This window comes from Meles meles, chromosome 1 (genome assembly GCF_922984935.1).
Source record: "Meles meles chromosome 1, mMelMel3.1 paternal haplotype, whole genome shotgun sequence".
Lineage (NCBI taxonomy): Eukaryota > Metazoa > Chordata > Mammalia > Carnivora > Mustelidae > Meles > Meles meles.
The window spans coordinates 105,281,871-105,305,880 of NC_060066.1; the positions used below are offsets into that span (position 1 = coordinate 105,281,871).

At 37.3% G+C, this 24,010-nt stretch overlaps 1 protein-coding gene across 5 annotated transcripts in view; it reads right to left on the reverse strand.

Annotated features, from left to right (window-relative positions):
* The window catches only part of SPIDR (scaffold protein involved in DNA repair), a 600,140-nt gene that overhangs the window by 52,399 nt on the left and 523,731 nt on the right, over nucleotides 1-24,010 (reverse strand). For all 5 annotated transcript variants that reach the window (XM_046007112.1, XM_046007104.1, XM_046007094.1 and 2 more), the window contains one exon: nucleotides 19,034-19,174. In XM_046007112.1, coding sequence (XP_045863068.1) covers nucleotides 19,034-19,174 — 141 coding nt within the window. The remainder of the gene's footprint in view (nucleotides 1-19,033; nucleotides 19,175-24,010) is intronic.

Genomic DNA, 24,010 nt, shown 5'->3' on the forward strand with positions numbered 1-24,010 from the left:
TTTAAACTTTCTTTAGTGATGAGGAAGATATTGAAAACAACAGAATGCATACTATAAAACAGCTTTTCAGTAATACTGCTGGGATGTTTGTATTCACTGTGATTGCACCGCTAGCTGGGCCTGAACCTTAGCAGCTGTACACAGGTACTCATGCAGCCCTCTAGCCATTCCCCTGCAGGGACATTCTTTTCCCAAAGCTGAGTAGCCAGCAAGGGTATCAAATCAGGCATTTTGACCACAGAGACATTTCCCTACTAAGAATATCCCACAAATACCTTATAGATGTAGGGAATAACATTTTCCAAGGCTAGTCAACAGAATTTCAGGAAGGTACTTTTCAAATTGTAGATAGCTGGAGAAACTGGAAAAAAAAAAAAGCTATATGCACCATTCCTTTCAATGACTGCTATACTTATGTAAGATAAATTTCTAACTCTGGAATGCCTCATATTGCTTATATTAAAAAATGCTTTTCTTGGGGCGCCTGGGTGGCTCAGTGGGTTAAAGCCTCTGCCTTTGGCTCAGGTCATGATCCCAGGGTCCTGGGATCAAGCCTTGCATCAGGCTTTCTGCTCAGCAGGGAGCCTCCTTCTCCCTCTCTCTCTGCCTGCCTCTCTGCCTACTTGTGATCGCTGTCTGTCAAATAAATAAAATAAAATAAAAAGGTCTTCCTAATGCCAACTCTTTCTTCAAGATTCGAGATATAAAAATATTAACCAGCACAATTTTGTATAGAACAAGTTCTTTGCAAATTTCTGTTCTACCTTAGTAGGAAATCTCTCTCTCACACACACATACACACACACTACTTGGGAAATAGGGAATTCCTGCAACATGTTGCTATCTGCAAGTCTGCAAAGTTCTAGGTCTTTCTTGTGTCCAGGTGGTATTTATTATTTCAAAAGTGTCACATGTTTTATTCACTCACCAGTGTGGAGGCAGGAACACCCACGTTTCCACAGAAAATCTGTCAGCCCGTATTTTTTGATACATGTTTTTTACCAAACATTATTATAAGTATGCTGATTCTTGAAAAAACAAAACAAAACAAAACTGCCTCCTTACAATTGACTATCATGACTTCACAAAGCAAGTAGCCTCCCTTCATATACTCTAAGACTGAAATAATTTACAATGGGGTGTCAAATAATGAAGAAGAAAACAATAAAACACTCTTTACCAAGTCAGTGGGTTCCAATCTAGTTAATAAATCAATCTGCGCTACTGCGTGGATAGCTTCAGGGGAAAAACTATGGAAACACAGAGGCACAGGACCTTTTCCCCAACTTCTGGGGCAGGAAGCAATGTCAGCCATCACCCTAACCAACGCCCCCCTCCCCCCATCCCATATTCTGAAACTGGCATTTCTAAGCATATGTCATAGAGAGGCAGCCTGCAGCAGGGAAGCGCTCATGTCTTACCTCCACCCCCAGGCCCCTTCCAATCACAGACAGTAACTAAGAAGGTGGTGATTTATTTTGTGATCCAGCACTTGGTGTGGGCCACACTACCCTGTACCCCTGAGCCCAACCCAAGCACAATCAAACTAGATTATGCTTCAGGACTCCATAAAAGAAGCACGGTTTGCTGTGGAGCCATTTAAAAGTATGTTTAAGGTCAAATATTTACTCTGGATGATCTCTGAAATGGATAAAATAATACTTGCTTTAAGGGGTTATTCTGAGGACTATATACATCCAGCATGGTATCTGGCATACAATAAATAGTAGCCCTTGTTATTATAAATACCCCTTTGACTTTTACATTTTACTGTTTCCCCCCTTTGACTTTTACATTTTACTGTTTCCCTGGATGCCTGGGTTAATCTCATTACGTGTAAGCACATTTCTTGGACCTGGTGGAGGGAGACCCAGACTCCCACTGTGCTGGGTGTGGTCCCAGGTGAGCTAAGGGTCATTTCAAAGAGGCTTATGATGCTCCATGAAGCCTGCCTGTAGGGTTATGAAAACAAGTCTAGTTACATACTCTTGGCCCAAGCAATTCCACTTTGGGAATGCTCTCCCAAATCAAAGTACCCATTCATGACCTCAGGGTATGAAAGGATTTCTTAAATAAGTGAAATGAAAGCAGTAGCCATAAAGGAAAAGATTGACAACTTTGATAAATTAAGTATTTCAGCTAATAAAAAAAAAAAAGACATACCACTTATATAATACATAAACCATATAGAACCACTAAAGGACTCATGTTCAGAATATATACAGCTCAATACTCCAAAACAACAACAAGCAACAGACTTGAATAGACCAAAGAGGAAATACAAATGTCCAATAAACACAGCAAAATTTTCTCAGCCTAAGTAATCAAGGAACTGTATTTAAACAAAAATGAGATTCTACTATAATTCCATCAAGCTGAAAAAGAACAAAGTTTGGAGAAAATAAGGAAAGGACATCTAAAAATACCAAATAATGGAAAGAAAGTAGAGCAGCAAGAACAGTTTATAGTGCTAACAGTCAAGGAGCCTGCTTTTGGGAATCAGTTTAGCATTACCTACTCAGGGTGAACAAGCCCCCTCCTCCCCACCATGACAGGCACACACTTGTACACTAGGGGCCACAAATCACTGGGCTTATGCCACTGTCTGTAATGTCCAGAAATGCCTAGAATGATTATATGAAGGAATAGCCTGTGGTAGTGCACAAATCTAGAATGAAAATGAACAAATCAGAGTCACCTACAATAAATGCATGTATCTTACTAAGTTTATTGGCATAAGAAAGTATCAACAACACACAGGTGCTCAATGTGAGGGCCCCCAGTCTGAGTTTCTCAGGGTTGTGTATGGTTGGGGACTGTTGCATCTCTTTGGCAAGTGAAAGAAGTAAAATTTAAGAATACACACATATGGTAGCATCTCTATAAAGGTCAAAACCAGGCAAAGCTAACTACATTTTTAAGAAGGTATGTAAAATGCTGAAACTATAAAGAAAAACACAGAAGAAGTCTGAGGACTGAGATGACCTCCAGTGGAGGGACAGGAAGTGACATGTCACACATGCTGGGGGTGGGTTCTGGACACTGATCATGTTTTGTTTCTTGAATTCTGTAGTGGCTTCATGGGTGTGCTTTATAATCATTCTACACTCTATAATTATGCATTTTTCATAGTTTGTTATATTTCACAGTAAACAAGTTTAACTTAAAAGATCAATAAATAAAGCAGACATGTATATTCACACACAAGTATGTTTGCTGCAGTTTGAAGTGGAAAAACTGGAAACAACTGGAATGTCTGACAGGAATCCTTAGGATATTATTAAGTGAAAAAAAGCAAATCCTATCTCTTTGTTTATAGATGTGTTTACATTCATGAAGAGAGGTATGAAGATCACACTCACTGGAATGAATACCAAGTGGAAAGAGAGATCATTAACTTTCCTTTAGTCTTTCTATTAATTATTTGAAGAGCAACAACCGTGGCTATATTATTATCTTATTTGCAGATAATATTGAAAGTTCTAATGTGAGGTTTTTACAAATGTGTGATCCACGTTCAGTGGCCTTCATGATGATCCACATCATTGTTGGCAATTCTAGGAAGGAAGCAAATTGCCATTTTTTTTTTTAAAGATTCTATTTATTTGACAGACAGAGATCACAAGTAGGCAGAGAGAGGCAGAGAGAGGAAGGGAAGCAGGCTCCCTGCCTAGCAGAGAGCCGGATGAGGGGCTCGATCCCTGGACCCTGGGATCTCCACCTGAGCCGAAGGCAGAGGCTTTAACCCACTGAGCCACCCAGGTGCCCCGCAAATTGCCATTTTTAAAATGGTAATGAAAATTACCCTTCTTGGAATTTGTATTTTTCTTAATAAGTGTCTAAGTAACTGAAAAAAGAAACTAACTAAACCTGAAGCACTCAGTGTATTTATTTACTATGGATCTGATAGTATTCCTAGTTACTCAAGATAATTCTAGTATAGATAGCTTATTGCTATTGTTTAACAAAAACAATGGAAAACACCAAGAATCTAAATTAATACCAACACCACTGACAAAAAGTAATCGGATTTCTTATTTAAGGGCCAGGGACTATAATCATAAAGTGAATGGGAAAGTTACAGAAATGAATTCCCCTAAAACTGGAAGTTTTGACATTTAATTAAATGTCAGCTGCAATACCGAAGATACAGGCTTTGGAATTTGATGGACCTGGCTTGAGGCCTAGCTCACATATGTGGAGCCAAATTATTTAATTTCAGTGAGCTTCAGGATCTTCATTCAAAACAGAATAACATCACCTAATTTGTCAGCTAGCTGGATGGTTAAATGAAAGTTAGACCTTAGTGACACTGAAACTTTTTCTTTCTGTGCCCCATATTAACAGACAGATATTTCTTTGGCAAATTCATAAAGATTTAAGAGTATTCTATCTAAAATTAAAAGTATAAGATTCTCAAAAAAAAAAAGTATAAGATTCTCCAATCTGAAAGGTCAGCTAATGATGGCATATTTAAATTAAGTATTTGATTTCATATTTGAGATTAACAAAAGAACACACTCACCTTCAGCTTCTGAATTACATTGTTAACTGTGCCCTCATAATAACTACTGCCACAGGCTATTAACCTGAGGGAGGGAGGAAAAAACTATATTCATATGTAAAATGTTTATAGGAGCAATTAATCCTCAATCATTACTTTCAAACTATGCTGCTGGAGCCCTAAGGAGCCAGGCAGAGACGCTGTAGTTGTCTCCACTCATCCACCTTCCAGGAATAAACAGAATAGCTCCACATGGATTTGTTGTCACATTTCAACTGTACTTTAGATTTCTATTTTTAAAAAAAGTTCAAAAGTTTTAAAACTACTAGCCGACTGGTAGATAATTATGCTTTTTATGAGGAAAAGGACAGCAGAGGGAAGAAAGAGGAATTGTTGAGACTTTCAGGAGAAGGAATGAACGAAAAAGAAAAAAAAACCCAATAAATCCTGTTCATTTACTGAATTCTAGAGTTAATGAGCTGCAAGGCAAATTAACTAGATAAACTGCTAACCTGGAGGGACAGGTACTGGTTGCTTTTATGTTCCTGTATCAGCTGATCTTCCTTCTGGTTTCTTTGATCCTTGTTTTAACTAAATCTCTCTGTACTTTTAATTCTATTGGTTTTATGATCTATTCTTTCCCATTATGATTGGGCAATTGATAAGGTCTGGCAATTTCCAACTGGATTTCTATTCTTTTTGGAAAAAAGGGGGACCCTTCCAATTTCTAATTATCATTCTTCTAAATTACTCTGTTGTCTTTCTCTTTCCATTTTGTTTATAAAAAATAAGACAACAAAGTCTTAGATCAATTCAGGCCAGATTTCTACTTTTCAGTTAATTAGAAATGAAAAAATAAAGTAGGAGGAAGAAGGAAAGAACCACTGTTTATATGGTGTTTCAGACTGTACAAAACACTTTTATGTATTATCTCATTAAATTATCCTAACAGTCTTGGGAAATAAATGCTATTTATTCTGATTGATAACTAAGAATGGGATTGGTTTCAATCAATCAGCAGACATAAAAGCTAATATATAAATCAGATATATTGATTTTGAGACCAATGCCCTTTATCAACACTGAATCCCAGTTGCCTCTGCTCAATGTCCAGCAAAGTTCTTGGAAGTATGTGTTTTATTTTTTAACCAGCAGGTCCCCTTGCGTAGGCCTGGCAGATATAGTTAATGTAATTACAAATTAACTTGGTTCTATTTTGTCTCTTGGTTATGGGAGAGTATGTAGTGAAGTCATGGAGGAAGATCAAGGATAGTTTTGACATCAATACTAAAAAAATTGTTTCCTATGGCCAAGAAATATTTGTGACTATTTTGGTTCTGACTTTATCATTTGTTTGTCAGGTTTTCACGGAAAACTATATTAACGGCTACAAAAAAAAAAAAAATAACACTTAGCTTCTGAATGGTAAGTTGTTTTTTTTTTTTTTGGTAATTATTATTTAAGATTTTACTGATTTATTTTATTTTTTTTTAAAGATTTTATTTATTTATTTGACAGAGAGAGATCACAAGTAGACAGAGAGGCAGGCAGAGAGAGAGAGAGGGAAGCAGGCTCCCTGCTGAGCAGAGAGCCCGATGCGGGACTCGATCCCAGGACCCTGAGATCATGACCTGAGCCGAAGGCAGCGGCTTAACCCACTGAGCCACCCAGGCGCCCCTGGTAAGTTATTTTTAGTCAAAAGATAATGAGAAAATAAATTTATGGCTGGGAGAATGCTCTCCTATGGAAGTCTGACTGGAAACCTGATGAACCTGTAAGTCACACCATGAAGGCCTTCTTGTTGAAGCTTTCCTACTGACTCAGGCAAATGAGGGGGATATCCACCCACTCCAGCAAAAACCTTATGATACTGTTATTGTTTCCAAACAGCCTCTCTGCTAGAATGTGACCTCTCTGAAAACTGAAACTGGGACATCATCCATGTGTCCACAGTAAGGTGATGTGTTAATGAATAAGGGAAGAAAAAGAAACATGTAAAAGTCTATAGTCAAAACAGAACTTCTTTATCTAATGGACTACAATGCAAATTTGTTTTTATTGAATAGTTTTTCTAAGTACTATTAGGGCAGTAGTCTTGACAATGGTTAGTGCTTAACGTGTGATGTTCAAAGAGAATCTCTTAGGTGGTTTGTGGTTGTCATTCAAACTTCCTGTGATCAATCTGGTGGGCGTGCCAAGCCTTACTGCAATCTCTTGGTTTTTTTCTCTTTGCATGCTATAATCAATGTCTTGATAATAAAAACAAATTAGAGGAGCTACAAAATAGCTTTCTTACCTTAAGGATCTTTCATCGAAAGATAAAGGTGATGAATGATTTAGTGGGGTGCCCATTTTCATCAATCTTTGTCTTAATTTCCCCAAAATAACAGTTAAGGTTAAATAACTGGCATTTTCTTTTTGAGCCCCTATTCCCTCGTTATCCCTTTTTGATATATGTGAAATTATGTCCAGAGGTTCCATTTAGAAACTATTTTTCTCCACCTGGATTTATGAAACATTTGTAGCCGTTTTCATAATTCCATGTAAGCACATTTTAGGCAATTGACTCATTCTTCTTTTTTCCTTTTTAAAAATTGAGGTAAAATTCATACAGCATAAAATTAATCATTTTAAAGTACACGATTCAGGGAGCATTTAGTACATTCACAATGTGGTGTAACAATCACCTCTATCTAGTTCCAAAACATTTTAATCATCCCCCAAAGCAGGCCCTGTACCCATGAACAGTTGCTCCCATTCTTTCCTACATCCATTCCTGGCAGCCACCAGTCTGCTTTCTGTCTTCAAGGAAGACAGGCATTTCATATAAATGGAATCATACAAATGTGACCTTTAGTGTCTGGGTTCTCTCTCCTAGCATCATGTTTTCAAGATTCATTCATATTGTAGCATGTGTCAGCATTTCACTCTTTCAACTCAGTTTATTTTTGAGTTACTAAAAACCTTTTTTGTTTGCCACTTTATTTACTCTCTGGAATACATGCCTTCCTTTACTTCTGATTGTATTTCTTTTATTTTTCAGACTGGGATTATTCATAATTTTTTTTAAAATTTGGGTATAGTCGACACAATGTTACATTAGTTTCAGGTGTGCAACACAGTGATTCAATTTCTCTATACATTATGGGCTACACTCAGCCCATATGTAGCCACCATCTATCACCATATAAAGCTATTGCAATGTCACCGACTATATTCCCTATGCCGTACCTTCCATCCCCGTGACATATTCATTCCATAACTGGAAGCCTGTACCTCCACTCCCCTTCACTGATTCTACTTATCTCCTTACCCCCTTTCCCTCTCGCAACCATCAGTTCTTTGTATTTTATAGGACTGATTCTCCTGTTTATTCATTTGTTTTGTTTTTTAGATTCCACATATGAGTGAAATCATATGGTATTTGTCTTTCTCTGATTTATTTCACTTAGTGTAATAGGTTCAACTATATTGTTGCAAATGGAAAGATTCCATCCTTTAAACAATCTTGAGAAAGAAGAACAAAGCTGGAGGTATCACAGTCCCAGATTTTAAGATACACTACAAAGCTATAGTAGTCAAAATAGTATGATACTGGCACAAAAATAAATATGTGGATTAATAAGAGAGCCTGGAAATAAGCCCTGCTTATATGGTCAATTAATCTGTGACAAAGAAGGCAAGAATATACAATGGGGAAAAGACAGTCTCTTTGATGGATGGTGCTGGAAAACTGGAGAGCTACATGCAAAAGAATGAAACTGGATCACTTTCTTATACCATACACAAAAATACACTCAAAATGGATTGAAGACCTAAACATGAGACCTGAAACTATAAAAAGCCTACATGAAAAACAGGCAGTAATTTCTTTGACAATGGCCAGAGCAACATTTTTCTAGATGTCTCCTGAGGCAAGGGAAACAAAAACAAAAAAAACCTAATGGGACTACCTCATAGAAAGCATTGGCACAGTGAAAGAAACTACCTATTGAATGGGAGAAGATATTTGCAAATGACATATCCAATAAAGGGCTAATATCCAAAATATATAAAGAACTTATACAACTCAATACCAAAAAAACCAAACAGTCCAATTAAAAAATGGACAGAAGACCTAAATAGACATTTTTCCAAAAAACCAACATCTAGATGGCTAACAGACATGTGAAAAGATGCTCAATGTCAAAAGTCATCAGGGAAATGCAAATCAAAACTACAATGAGAAATCTCCTTTTATCTGTCAGCATGGCTAAAATGAAGATAAGAAATAACATGTGTTGGTAAAGATGTGGAGATAAAGGAACTCTTGTGCACTGTTGATGGGAATGTAAATTAGTGTAGCCACTGTGGAAAATAATATGGAGATTCCTCACAAAACTAAAAATGTATCAATAATTCCACTACTGGGTATTTACTTAAAGAAATTATGAACAGTAATTAAAAAAATGCATCCCTATGTTTATTGCAGCATTATTTACAATAGCCAAGATATCTAAGCAACCCAGGTGTCCACTGATAGATGAATAGATAAGGAAGATGTGGTTTATATATACACATACAATGGAATATTACACAGGCTTGTGACTGTACTTCTGTGTTTGCACAGAGGTAGTATTTTGGGGCTGGTATCCAATTTGTTTCTTTTTTTCTGGCAAAGTTCTAGCCTCAATCGGATTTTACAGGAGAGCTTTGGAGAACAAACTGTAGATTAGATTTTGTCTAAACCTGAACAGGAATTGGGTTTCATAAGTCACTCATTGGCCAAGGGCCACCTAAACTAAACTAAGGGGGACCCAAATTCTCAGATACTTCCAGCTGTTTTCACAAGCAGACAAAACAGTATCTATGGCTGAGGGCAGTCTTTTGAAGACAGACAGATGTGGGCCCACAGATGCAAAAGTACAAAGAAGCTGGGGATGGGGGTGGGTACAAAAGAAATGACATAAGGGGGCGCCTGGGTGGCTCAGTCGATTAAGCCGCTGCCTTCGGCTCAGGTCATGATCTCGGGGTCCTGGGATCGAGCCCCGCATCAGGCTCTCTGCTCCGCGGGGAGCCTGCTTCCTCCTCTCTCTCTGCCTACCTCTCTGCCTACTTGTGATCTCTCTCTCTGTCAAATAAATAAATAAAAAATCTTAAAAAAAAAAAAGAAATGACATAAGGTCTTTAAAGGGGATCTGGTCCAATATCAGTAGTTGTTTGCTACAGGGATTATTTATTAATTCTGATTAAGTGATTCTCAATCATTAAACAAATGATTCATTTAGTGATTCTGAAACATTTTCATTTTTAAAGAATTATTCAATAGGTAAACAATTCTGTTTAGATATTAGGTTAGCCAAGGGCTACACTATAGGAAATCCTTCTCCTTACTATTTCTCAAATACACCATACACAATTCTGTCTCCCAAACTTTGTATTTATTTCTTCTGCCAGGGTCTCACCCCACAGAGTGAGAAAAATATGACTTTGTGATAGACAAATTTGCCTGTTTCACCCTGATCCTAGTCTTGCTATAACTGACTAGATGCTGTGTATCTCTTAATGTGATGCAATATGAAGTATACAACATCATCATAGAGTATACTTCCCCAAAACTGTTTAAATAGACTTTGATCAAACCTTTTCTAAATTCCGGTGTACAATATAAATATTGTTTTATATAGTCAATATTACTTGGGAGTACTGAATTTGCCCACATATTTACCACTTGTTTTGTTCATCCTCCCTTCTTGCACCTCACCCATTTCAGTTTGGTCTAATAGTATCCTTTTGAATTTTCTTATTGGTGTTACGTCCCCTATTCTTTGACTTGGGCTTGTAAATTCCTTCCTGTTTCTGTTTTTATTTTTCTTAATTAAACCACTGAATAAATGACTATTCAACTGATAATAAAAAATAAAGAAACCAAGTTTGATGCATGATACTGCTTGGTTACCTTACTTCTTTTATACATGTCCTTCTTATCATATAAGGATCTCCTTGTATCAGAATTAATTAATGTGATTACAGCAAAGCAATCAAATACATAAGGAAGCAATCCAACAGTTAAAGTCTAGGGTTGTGGGGCATCTGGGTGGCTCAGACGGTTAAGCTGCTGCTTTTGGCTCAGGTCATGATCCCAGAGTCACGGGATCAAGCTCTGCATCAGGCTCCCTGCTCAGTGGAAAGCCTGCTTCTCCCTCTCCTTCTGCCTGCTTCTCTGTCTACTTGTGTTTTTCTCTTGATCTCTGTGTCAAATAAATAAATAAAATCTTTTAAAAAAGTCTAGAGTTGTAAATCTAATCATGATCTGTGTGACTTGGGACTATAACTTCAGATTTCAAAAAGTACCTTCCCTCTAAATAAAAATAAAAGTTATGATTTCTATTAATCTTGGATTAGAATCTAATAAAAATAAACTGTCAGTTCATAGTAAAAAAGACACTCAGAAATAAAGTGATTAAACCAAGTAATAGTTAAGAAAATAGATATCATCTTCCTAAAATGTTTCTATTTCAAAGAAAAGTTTTGTAGTGCTTTCTTACCTTTCAAAAGGCTCTACGTTGAAAGTCACAGTCTAGCTGACTGTAACCCTTACTTTATAGACCTTACAAGGTTTACTACGTTTATTATGTCAGCCAAAGATGTATGTTCCAAACCTACCAAAGAGATGGCAACTTTGCAAATTAATTTGTAAAAAGATTGTTTAAACAACAGGTTCAATATTTTCTTTAAGTAAAAGATGTTCAAAGGGAAAAAGTATCTTTGTCTACAAAGTTAAAAATAAAAGCCTCCCTGAAAGGGAAAGTAATAGCCTCAAACCTAAAGAGGCCTGAAGGTTATTTGGTCTGGTCATTTCATTTCCAGATGCATCAGAGGCCAGAGTTACTGGTATTGTTAGCACAGCCAGGAGTACAGTCTAGGTCTCCTGATTTCAAGTTAAGGCTCTTTCCACTCTATGCAGAATGTCCATTTGGGTGCCCTCAAGTGAGAGAACACCACAGCAACAAAATAAGGGGGTGCGGGCAGCACAGATATATAAGAAATTCTCTATAATGTCAGGAAAGAAATACATCAGAACCAACAACAACACATATACAATATTAACTAAGAAAGGTTGAAGAAGAAGGGGGGCGTTACAATCTTGAAAAGATTTGCTTACTTCTATTTACTGTTTTATTGTTTATGCTTCCCTGTACAATTGTTAAACAGAGACCAAAAATAATCCCACTTTAAAGGACAACAGAAAGATTTAATTTTGAATTAAATACTCATGTCAAGAAACAATGGCAGAGAGAAAACAATAAAATATATAGGGAAAACACAAAACATACTTCTAAACTGATTAAGGACTTAAATTAATAGCATGATGCTTGTCTAGGGGGAGCTTCCTTTTGCTTCTTTGAGCATTATTGGTTTTAAGACTTAGTACATTCTCTTTCACTGACATTTTATTCACCTTCCAGAAACTTAAGTGAATGCCAGGAACAATTTTATTTTTCAAAATCATGAAATTATTATTAAGAACATCCCTTAAAAGGAGGGTTTCCAACCACAGCAATTAATAAGAGTTTCTGGACCTCGAACCCCAAGGGAAGTATGTGGCTCTTTAAAAGGGTGGCCTTTTTTAAGAAGGAAAATCAAAGGAAGGAAATAACTACGTAAGTTTCTTACCCAAGGAGAGCTCTCACTACCACATATTTCCTGTTAAAGGAGCATCTGAAATGGTTCCTCAGTAATAACCTTAACCCAACCCAGTCAACTTGCACTGAATAATTTCTAATGATTCCCTTCAATTGCACTTCTGTGCACTCTGGGTCACATCCAGCTGAAGCAAAGGCAAAAGGTCTACACAGGAGACTGAACTCCATAGTGTCATATTACACTGGAGCTTCACTGTAGCCCACTGTGTGACCCTGGGCCAATCATCCTCACCTCTAAGATGGGGGTGAGAACAGAGTCTTCTCCCAATGCATGGAAAACTTTTTTCTGTGAAATATTAAGTAATGGACATTCACACTCTCCCCATCCTTGATAGTGTTTTCACAGCACAACTAAACGCTGTGAGGAAACCAAAGGTCTATGTCCAGAGGTTCAAAGAGACTGTGGCCTTCATCTGCACTGGATATAAGGCTTGGGACCAAATAGTTTCCATTCTTCCTGCTAAAATTGAGCTCTAATCATTACCACTTATTATATAAAAATATATACCTTCAAATCCTGTGGAAGAAAATTCTAAGATAAACCCAAGAAACAACTAATGTCCATTTCAAAAATATTTATTATGAGTGTGTCAGGTGCTAGGAAATAAAATGGTGAATAAGAAACAGCACCTACTCTCACAGAGCCTAACAATGGGCAGACCAGTCTGAAATACTGGCCACCAGGCATTCTAATTAATGTCAACTTTTACTGATTGTCTACACCATGCAAAGGAATGTGAAGATGACCAAGACAAGGTCTGATGTCTTGGTGTGACTCAGAGTCAGGCACATGGTGCAGGCCAGCTTGGGAAAGCCATTCCAAGATTACCCATGAAAGCCCTGATGTTTGTACCTTATTACTAAAAAAATGGACACATTCAAACTTATGTCTATGGTGGCATTCTTTTTTTTTTAATTTATTTTTTTTATTTGTTTATTTACAGCATAACAGTGTTCATTGTTTTGGCATCACACCCAGTGCTCCATGCAGTACATGCCCTCCCTATTACCCACCACCTGGTTCCTCAACCTCCCACCCCCCCCCCCCACCGCCCCTTCAAAACCCTCTGGTTGTTTTTCAGAGTCCATAGTCTCTCATGGTTCATCTCCCCTTCCCGTTTCCCTCAACTCCCTCTCCTCTCCATCTCCCCATGTCCTCCATGTTCTTTGGTATGCTCCACAAATAAGTGAGACCATATGATACTTGACTCTCTCTGCTTGACTTATTTCGCTCAGCATAATCTCTTCCAGTCCCGTCCATGTTGTTACAAAAGTTGGATATTCATCCATTCTGATGGAGGCATAATACTCCATTGTGTATATGTACCACATCTTCCTTATTATGGTGGCATTCTTATTTACATTAAAGTATACCTTTCTATACAGGTCAGCAGGAATCCCCAGAGTCCTGGGCATGGGCATTGAAGTGAGTAGCACTATGACCACTGGGTGCCCAGCAGGAACTACTGCAGGGAGATAAAGGAAGCAGTACTGGGTATAGGTGTCAGGATTCTTATTGGAGGACCATCTTAAGACTGGACTGTGAGGGAAAGGTGAGGCTCAAATAAGGCCCAGGAGAAAAAGCAAGTGTTCTAGGCCTAGGGCATGTCCCTGACTGGTAGGACTAAAGGGCACAAGTGAGGCAGGCTGGGGACTAGCATCGGGGCTTGTAGAGGACTTTTGAATCCTGACTCCGAGTTACTGTTTGAACAGAATGACTAAACTTGGCTTCTAGTATAAAAATTATCAGTACTTAATCTGTTATCTTTAAAACAAAAGTTGATAGTTAAACAATAACTATTAATTGGATCATTCTCTGAAACGCACCACCCCACACAAAAAGTGCCTACCCCTCACTCTATCTTGAAAGCTGACCAGACAGCAGCTGCTCTCCTTATCTTTAGTCTGGCTCCCAAAGGAGATAATGGAAAAATTCTTCCCTCCCTTCCTCATTCTAGTCCTTAGCCCCAGGCTTTTCCTATTCTCTTCAAGGTTCCTAAAACTTGACCTGCTCTCCAACGACCCCATCCCCGCCAAGGTAGCTACTTATCAGCCCACAGCCTTCTGTATTAGGCACCAGTCAGTGCCTGCTTGGGTCACCCCTGGCTTTCCTGCTGGTCCATGATCTCTTGGAGGGAAGTCTATTTTTATACTCCTGGCGGAGCTGTCTGTAGTTAGCAGAAATTAAGATTAGTTCCTAACTGGTTCTTTGTTCTCCTCTCAATTGCTACAGAAGTTTCCAAATCTGTAGCCCTGCCCCAACCTCTCCCTCTACATTAAATTCATTATAGGTACAACAGCAGGATAATCTTAACTCCATTTTTGTTTTTATTATCTCTTCTTTTCTTCTCTCAAAATCTCACAGTGGCCCTAATTTTCTCTTAGACTGATGTGGAATCCCTAAGAATAGTTAGTCTTTATCTTGTTGACTTTATACCCCAGTATATTCTGGTTTAGGATAAATCCCAAAAATCTAGCACAGAGCTCAGTGCCACAGCCATTCGTCAGGGGTATAGCACCAAGATGCGCTAAATCATTATAGAATGCACTATAGAAGCACTAAATCATTATTATAGAATGCATTATAGAAGCACTAAATCATTATAGAACAAATAAGTGAATTATCTTTTCAGTAAACCCTCTCATTTCTTCTTTTGCATACATCTCTCCTGATCCTAGGTGTATGTTTTCACAGATATATCTTACCAATCTGAAGAGAGCTTTTCCTTCTGACAAGTCAGGATGTTTATAGCATTTGTTCTCACTAACTTCTTTTATGAAATCTGAGGATCTAGTCACTTAAAACATTCATGTCAACTTCTTCCTTGTCATTCTGGGTACTCAGGTAGAGCCTCCTGTACATAGTGAGTACTGACTAAATACTCTTCAGTAAAACCTTTTCTTAAAGCGCGAGTCAACAGGTCTAAATCAAATAGTACCTACAAATTAGTCATTTTAGACACAGAGATCAGTGGGTTTTAACAAGTTGGGACATAAATACAAGTAGGATTTTGAACTGAAAGAATTTCTCCTCCCCCACAAAAAATCTGGCTAGCTATATTTCCCATTTCTATAGGGTTAACACATATTTTAGGAATCCTTTTCTCCCTCAGTATTGCCCTATCATATAAAAAAATAAAAATGTAAAATAATCAACAATAAAAAGATAAAAGTGCATACATAGAATTATGACATCAAAGTCATGTGACTTTTCCGCTCGTTTGACCTACTAAACTGCTGCACAGGCCACATGGGAAGACAAAGGTCAGGGGACATGTCTTAGGAAGAGAGAGTCATTGGACAAATAATAGCAGGGAGTGCTCTAGAGAAGAAGAAAGCATGGGCAGAGCTCCACATTCTGTTTAATGAGCATGCTTCAGCAGTGTTTTCTTTTGTGTGTTTGTTTGAAAACAGTCTTTTTTTTCTTTAAATCCAGGCTACTTTTCTGAGTCTTTTTGCTTTAAGCAGTCAGTTTGGACATCCAACTCCAAAAATATATCAGAGAAATAGAAAATATATGATTGTTGTTTTTCTGCAAGGCTTCCCAAATGAGGCAGGTGGACAGAGCAGCCCATACACCAGTCCAACAGCATGACTGACTCAATAGCTCTGAGGTCATCGGTCCACTTCATAGCCCTTGTAGGGAGTAGTAATTTTCCATCACGAGAAACGTGGATCAGATGAAATCTGGTAGCCAAGATCTAAAAGACTTCATGACTTAGCCCAAACACAACTATTTTCCAACTGGCAAAAAAGTTATTTTCTGTATTAGATATTATAAGTATATAGTTATAATTAATCATTTTAGCTTGAATTTTCAGAAGTAAACATATTTTGTTAAGGTTTATGAGAAGTATATTTTGTTAGAGTTTATGGGAGTTGCCATGAAACACAATAATTTGGGGGAAAATAAGAGACAATTTGTTTTTACTGGGCCATGGATGGATGACTGACAATGGATGATATCACCAATAGGCAATTATAACATCCAGCATTCCTAAATGATTTAATAATTTGTTTTGAAGAAATATAGTTTCCAAAGGAACAAAAAGACAATCTAAACATTTATTTGGATAGCTGTGTGCCAATATAAAATTAAATATATAAGTAAAGAAATTAATCCCACCCCCCCCCCAAAATCAAATATTTAGTCACAACCCTAAAAATGGTACGGATTCCAGAAAGTTTGTTTGTAAATGAATTATTTGCAATACTCAGTACATTTCCTGTGGAAAAAACATTTCCTGTGGGGATGTTGTGGATAGTAGTAGGGCTCCCCTTGTAACCCACAAAAAAATAGATTAAATCTTAGGAACACATAAGCATAATGGTAAAAGAACATCAACTTTACAGAGCCAAAGACTTGGGATTGCAGTGGCTCTGTCATTTACCAGTAGAACTGCCACTAGAAGTTATGTGCTATAGTCTCTAGCAAGAAGTAAGCCTCCCAGAGCAGCTGCTGTCTAGCCCAGAGCACACCAGGAAAGCTGGCAGCTAGAGAAGCTCTGCTGCCCCTTAAGAAGGATTTCCTGTGATGGAGAGCCCACTTACATTCTGTTGTGCTCAGGTGGGAGGCTTATGTACAGAATTCATATAAAGGAAGATTACTTCCCAATGGCCCTGATAGAGTTAATGCTATCAGGTCAAGATGTTGGGGCAGTGAAACCATTTGCTGTTAACTACATAGTCTTTTCAGATGCTTGTAATTCTTTTTTTTTTTTTTTTTTTAACTAATTTTTATTTTTTATTATTTTAAAAAGATTTTATTTATTTATTTGACAGAGAAAGAGAGGAAGAGAGATCACAAGCAGGGGGAGTGGCAGAAGGAGAGGGAGAAGCAGCTCCCTGCTGAGCAGGGAGCCTAATGAGGGGCTCTGAGCCGAGAGCAGATGTTTAACCAACAGAGCCACCCAGGCGCACCCAGATGCTTGTAATTCTAAAACTTAGGACTAAAATGAGGTTCAACCTTAATAAATATAAGTTTCATGTGAAACCTAAGCTTTTCACACATGCAGATATGCTTTCTAAATATCTGGGTAAATCTCTCTCCACCCCCAATATATAAGGCAATTAATTGCATTATAAAACAGCCACCCTTTGATAAACAAAAGGAAGCATTTGTTATAAGACAAATATGCATGGATCAATAAAATGTCCTTATATCTACCTACCCAGGGCTTATATAGGAAAATATATATCAGGAAAATAAGCTCTTGGGCAGAACCATCACTCACCTGCACAGTACCATATGAAAGAAAGCCCTATGAGACATGGAGTTGTGGTGTCTGGAAATGCCAATTGCCTACATAGTTCAGTCAGGACAATACTCTAAATGCTCACAATTTAGAATGACCATGCTTGGAAATGTTCATTATGCAAACCACTGGAGGATGCTATCAATAACTGCTTCAAAATCAGAACATCAGGTATTCATAATGGGTTTTTTTCTCTCTCAGATACTGGTATAAGTGCAGATGTTACTATAATCAAGTAAAAAATTAACACCAAGAGAGTTAAAATAACACACTATTCAAGGAAGGAGAGATTATAGTAAGATAGAGAAAATCTCAAATATACTGTTTACACTAATTCTCTATATTACTGGATAGTTTGATTAAAAATGTTTCTTCTGGGCGCCTGGGTGGCTCAGTTGGTTGAGCAACTGCCTTCCGCTCAGGTCATGATCCCGGACTTCCAGGATCGAGTCCTGCATCGGGCTCCCAGCTCCTGGGGGAGTCTGCTTCTTCCTCTGACCTTCTCCTCTCTCATGCTCTCTCTCACTCATTCTCTCTCAAATAAAAAAGTAAAATCTTTAAAAAAATAAATAAATAAAATGTTTCTTCTTGCCTTAATTTATAGATTTAGGATGATTATTGGAGATGTAATAGCCATAGTTTGAATGAGGTCAACATACAATTCTACCTTGCCTATCCAAAACCACATTTTAAGGTGGAGTGCCATGAAACTTGACAGAGAACAAAACTTTCCTACTATGGAAAGCAAAAAGATGTGACAACTTAAGAATTTTGTTGAAAGCTAATAAAATGTCTTTACACTAAGTTATATTGTCATTTACATAAACTGACTCATGCAAAGCAATCTTATCTTTTAACTGGAAAACATACAGAAAAAAAATCTTAGAATTAAAACACACATACACAACATTTTTTATCATCTTAATTTTTAATAAAATTTGGAATCACTAAACCTAATTTTTTAATAAAATTAAGAATCTTGTTTTGTTATCAACTATAATTTTTTCCCTAGAAGTACTTTATGGGCTTGACTTAGCTCTGGCCTAGTTTTACAGGCAAACTCTAGGATCCTAGTTTATTTCTTTAAAATAAGAGATAAGGGGAGCTTGGGTGGCTCAGTCGATTAAGCATCTGACTCTTGATTTTGGCTGAGGTAATGATGTCAGGGTTGTGAGATTAAGCCCCGCCTCTGGCTCCATGCTCAGCAGGGAATCTGCTGGAGGTTCTCTCTCTTTGCCCCACCTCCACCCACTTATGCTCTCTTTTTCCTTCTCTCAAATAAAAAATTAAATCTTTTTTTTTAAGATTTTATTTATTTATTTGGCAGACAGAGATCTCAAGTAGGCGGCGAGGCAGGCAAAGAGAGAAGAGGAAGCAGGCTTCCCTACTGAGCAGAGAGCCCAATGCGGGGCTCGATCCGAAGACCCTGGGATCATGACCCAAGCTGAAGGCAGAGGCTTTAATCCACTGAGCCACCCAGGTGCCCCTAAAAAAGTAAATCTTAACAAAAAGAGAGAGAGATAAAACACTAATGAAAGAACCAGCCACTGCAGCAAACTAGATAGCAAACTATTACAGAGTGGTCTCACCTTCCTCTGGTGGCCTTCTGTAGAACCTTCATTCCCATCAGGCTGCAGGACTTTCCTTCCAACTGTTGGTCCTTCAAGATGGTGACCTCAGAGTGCACTTCACTGAACATTCCATAGGCATCTTGCACAAGAAGGCAGACTCTACAAAAAAGTATTAACATATTTTTAGAAGACAGTTTTTGAGTCACTACAGAGGGCAGGATTTCCTTCTCCCTCACTAGAAATCCATTGTAATCATCTTCCTGAATGGGTAAATCAGAGTAAAGGAAGTTGAACTCAAATATGCACTTTTAGATTTGTATTTACAGGTGTTTGGATCACTATCCACAAGATACAGAAGGAAACAGATCTCTCTTTTAGCATAAAACGAAAACATAAGCCAAATGTGGTTTAAAAGCACACAAAGAAGATCATCCTTTCAAATAAAATATATTACCACTGCCCAAAAGATTAACCTCTCTCCCCATTTTTATCCTGTTATAACAGGAAACATTCCTATTTCGTATGGATGCTCAATATTGAAAAAAGCTTCAGTGTAACATTATGAGAACAATAATAAGGGGCTTTCTCTGAGAAGGTACATATTTACAGACATGCATATCCCACAGGATAAAAACCAGCTTCCCTGATGGCAGCAACACAGACATGATAGATATCCAGTGACATGATAGCATTCCCCCCAACCTTTAAGTTCAAAGTGTAGTACATACAAAAACCTATTTAAGACTGAATTTCCAATCCTCTCACTTCATAATTCAGGTAAACGAAGTCTTATTTATTATGAAATGACACATTCTCAGAAAATATTTACTGAAGCCTGTAGTAAATAACACCACCAACTAGACTGTGAGTATCTTTAAAAACTATTTTAAAGATAAGGGTGTAGGGGCACCTGGGTGGCTCAGTGGGTTAAAGCCTCTGCCTTTGGCTCAGGTCATGATCTCAGAGTCCTGGGATGGAGCTCCACATCAGGCTCTCTGTTCTGTGGGGAGCCTGCTTCTCCCCTCTCTCTGTCTCTCTGCCTGCCTCTCTGCCTACTTGTGATCTCTGTCTGTCAAATAAATAAATAAAAATCTTAAAAAAAAAGATAAGGGTGTATAGTAGAGTACATGCGGGGAAAGAAGAAATGACAAATAACAAATGATGGACAAAGGAATGTTAAATCAGAAGCAATGTTCTTTTTTTTTTTTTAAAGATTTTATTACTTATTTGTCAGAGAGTGCATGCCTAGCAGGGGGAGCACTAGGCAGAGGGAGAAGCAGACTCCCTGCTGAGTGAAGAGCCTGATGTGGTACTCTGTTCCAGGACCCTGAGAGATCATGACCTGAGCAGAAGGCAGATGCTTAACTGACTGAGCCACCAAAGTGTCCATGAAACAATGAACTTTAAATAATGCTTAGAACTGGACTTTCTAATTAATTCTCCCAGGTTCATAGGGCCCTCCCTGATTTACAACAGAGGCAAAGGTAAACCTTGCCTGAAGGAAATCACCTTTAATTTTATCATTAGTTGTCATGGAGTAAAATCAAGTAAACATGTGCCTGAATAAAAATCTCTAGTACATGGGACCCTGGGTGGCTGACTTGGTTAAGTGTATGCCTTCAGCTCAGGTCATGATACCAAGGTCCTGGGATTGAGCCCCACATTGGGCTCCCTACTCACAGGAAGTTTGCTTGTCCCTCTCCCACTCTCTCTCCTCACTGGTCTTGTTCTCATTCTCTCTCAAATAACTACATAAAATCTTCAAAAAAAATCACTAGTATAAGAAAACAATTTACTATGTGGGAAGAGTAAAAAACAAAACAAAACAATAGACCTCCCCTAGAATTTGACATATTAGAATTTAAAAGATATGAAATATGGAATAATTATTTTAAAAAAGTAAAATCACAAAGATAGAAATAAAAAACAAAAAGATATACAACGTGACTTGGGAGATTTGAAGAATGAAATAGAACTTTCAAAAAGAAAATACTACATTTTTTGAAATAAAGAATTTATTAAATAGGTATAAACAAATGGTTACATGCACCTGAAGAGTATACATATGTGAACTGGGTTATAAATTTGAATAAATTACCTAGAATGCATGTTGAGAGCTGAGATAAAAAACACAAGAGAAAAGAGAAGTACAGATGATAGAATGAGAAAGTGTAAATTTGTCTAATAGGAATTTCAGAAGAACAAAATAGAGGAAGGAGAAGCAACAATTCTTAGATTTAGGAACTGCAAATTTGCTCCCCAACTGATGAAAGAAATGAATCCAAATATACAGGAATGGAAACAAGTACCAAGCAGGACATCTAAAAGGAAAGCCTTCCTAAGACAAATACTGTAATAAAACTAGAGAATGTCAAACACAATGGGAAGATTCTAAAAGCAAGAAGGGTGAAAAGACCATCTGCATAGGAATAAAAATTTGATTTATATCAGCCTCATCAAAAGAAATGAATGAAGCCAGACAATAGAAAAATAATTTCAGAATTCTGGAAGCCATAAAAAACTATGTGCCAGCAAAACAATATTTCAGGAATGATGGTAAAATATAGGCATTTTTAGATAAAGAAACATGATGCACATTTTCCATCTACAGAGCCTCAAATATTTACGACTTATTAAGATAATTACAGAAATAATTTCTAAATTATGCATTTTAGGAAGAAGGAAAATATACTGGGAAAAAGGTCTAAGATAAAAGGACTACTGAACATTAATATAAACAAATCAAAACAGACACAGTAGGATAAAGTAACACCACTACCAATAATATCAATTAATGAAGGGGGAACTGAAAAGCTGGAAATGGAGAGCAAGTAGGTCAATGGGGATGATGAAGTTCAAATGGTCCCAAGTGCTCCTATCACTTAGAGTAGGATGAAGATATTAACACTAGACTTCACTGAGTATTTACATCTGGTAAAATTTCAAGGATAACCACCAAAAGAATAGAAATAGGGTATATAACTTCTAAATAACTGGATGGAGAAAAAAAATGGAATGAGAAATGGGCAAAAACAAAAAAACTCCAAGAAAATGCAAAGAAAAAGCACAAAAAAGGGGCAGAGAGATGTAAGGTAATAAGTTTGACAGTAGACACAAATCTATGTACATTTAAAATGGAATAAAAATGATCTAAACTTGACAATAGGCAGAGTTTGTCTTGTTCAGTTTGAAGGAAGAAAAAGAAAAAAATGATGTTGACAGGAAACTTTCTAAAACATAGAAAGGCTCAAAGGGCAAAAAAAAGTTTAAGGCAAATATTAAAAGAAAGCTGAGAAATGGTTTTGAGACTACACTAAAAAGATTCTAGGAGAGAAAGGATTATTAAGGGTAAAGAGGTCACTAATACTCATTTTTAAAAAGCTTAATTTATCAGAAAGATATATAATTCTAAAATTGTATGCTCTCAGCCTTGAAATACATGAAGTATAAACTGACAAAACTACAGAGAGAAGAGAACAAATCCAACATTATTGTGGGAGATTTCAATCCATCCCTGCCAAGTGTTAAGTCAATCTAAGGAAAAAATTAGTAAAGATTTGAAAAACTTGCACATACCTAATAAGTTTGATTTGTTGGCTAGGCAATTAGAAAAACTGCCCACAATTAGAGAAAGTGCATTCTCAAGTACACATAGGACATTTATAAAATCTGACCAGACACTGGGCCATAAGGCAGGACTGAATGAATTTCAAAGAATCAGTACTGTATGGGACACATTGTATATCTACAACATAATTAAATGAGAAACCTAACAAAAAATGTATACTTTGGAAAATCCTTCATTTTAAAATTTTACAACATCCTTTTCAACTCATGGGTCAAATATGTAATCATAGTGGAAAAGAGACAGTATTTTGAACTAGTTGTAAAAATACCACATGCCAAAATTTATGGATTACAATGATGCCTTAGGGAACCTGGAGTCTTAAATATAATAAAACATGATCACTTTTCCTTTTTTATATAGATCTTTAAATTAGTTTTTTATGTACTTATCATAAATTCCACACTTCAGCCAATTACCAAAATATTCCCTCAGGGTGCTGAACCTCACATACACTGTGCTTTGAAAAGGCTCTCCTGGAGCCTTTGCTTCACTCCAGTCTGGACTGGTTAGCATAGCAGTCATCCTAGGATATCTTGTCAGAAAATCTGAGGGATTTACTTTGCTGCTTTAGTGTGTTGGATCTCCTATTTTTCATATCCTATATATTCCTTTCTTAATTGACTTCAAGTTAGTACCTCACATCTTCTAGCTCCCTAAACAGGGGGAATCAGGAGCTAAAAATCTCTGAACCCATTCATGAAATTGTCAATAATCTACCCTCAAAGTTTATGGGCAGTTTGGCTGGGTATAGATTTCTAGATTGGAAATAATTTTTCTATTCTAAATCCAATACTGTTTTTTGTCTTCCTCCTTCCTCTCCAGGAGCTGAGCTTTGTTCTAGTTCCCAGGGCACTGACATTGCATGGTGATATTCCTTGGTACAGATCTGTTTCTATGCACTGGGTAAGTAATATCCTTGGTGGGTCCTTTCACAGTGGAATCATGTCTACTCTGTCATTTCATTGATACTTCCTCTCCTTCATTTTTTCTCTTCTTTTATTCTGGTTATTGGACATACTGGACCAGTTCTTTAAGTTTACTAACTTTTCTCTCCTATTTTCCACTATTTCTGTCAGTTCCCTCAGCTTTGTCTTCCAATGCTTCTAATTAGGTTTTTTGTATTATCTACTTTTCATATGTTTAACTTCTAAGAGTTCTCTTTTAAGCTCTGAAAGATGTTTTCTTTCCCCTTAATGTCCAATTTTGTTTTATGGTTGCAGTATCTGTAACTTCATTTAAAAAGTTTTCTTCAGACCCCTGCTATCTGTTCCCATTTAAGAATAGAGCTCTAACAAGCTTCCTGGACTCTCCCAATGGGTAGGAGGAGGAACTCATCAACCATGAACAACACATGGGTAAATAGGCTG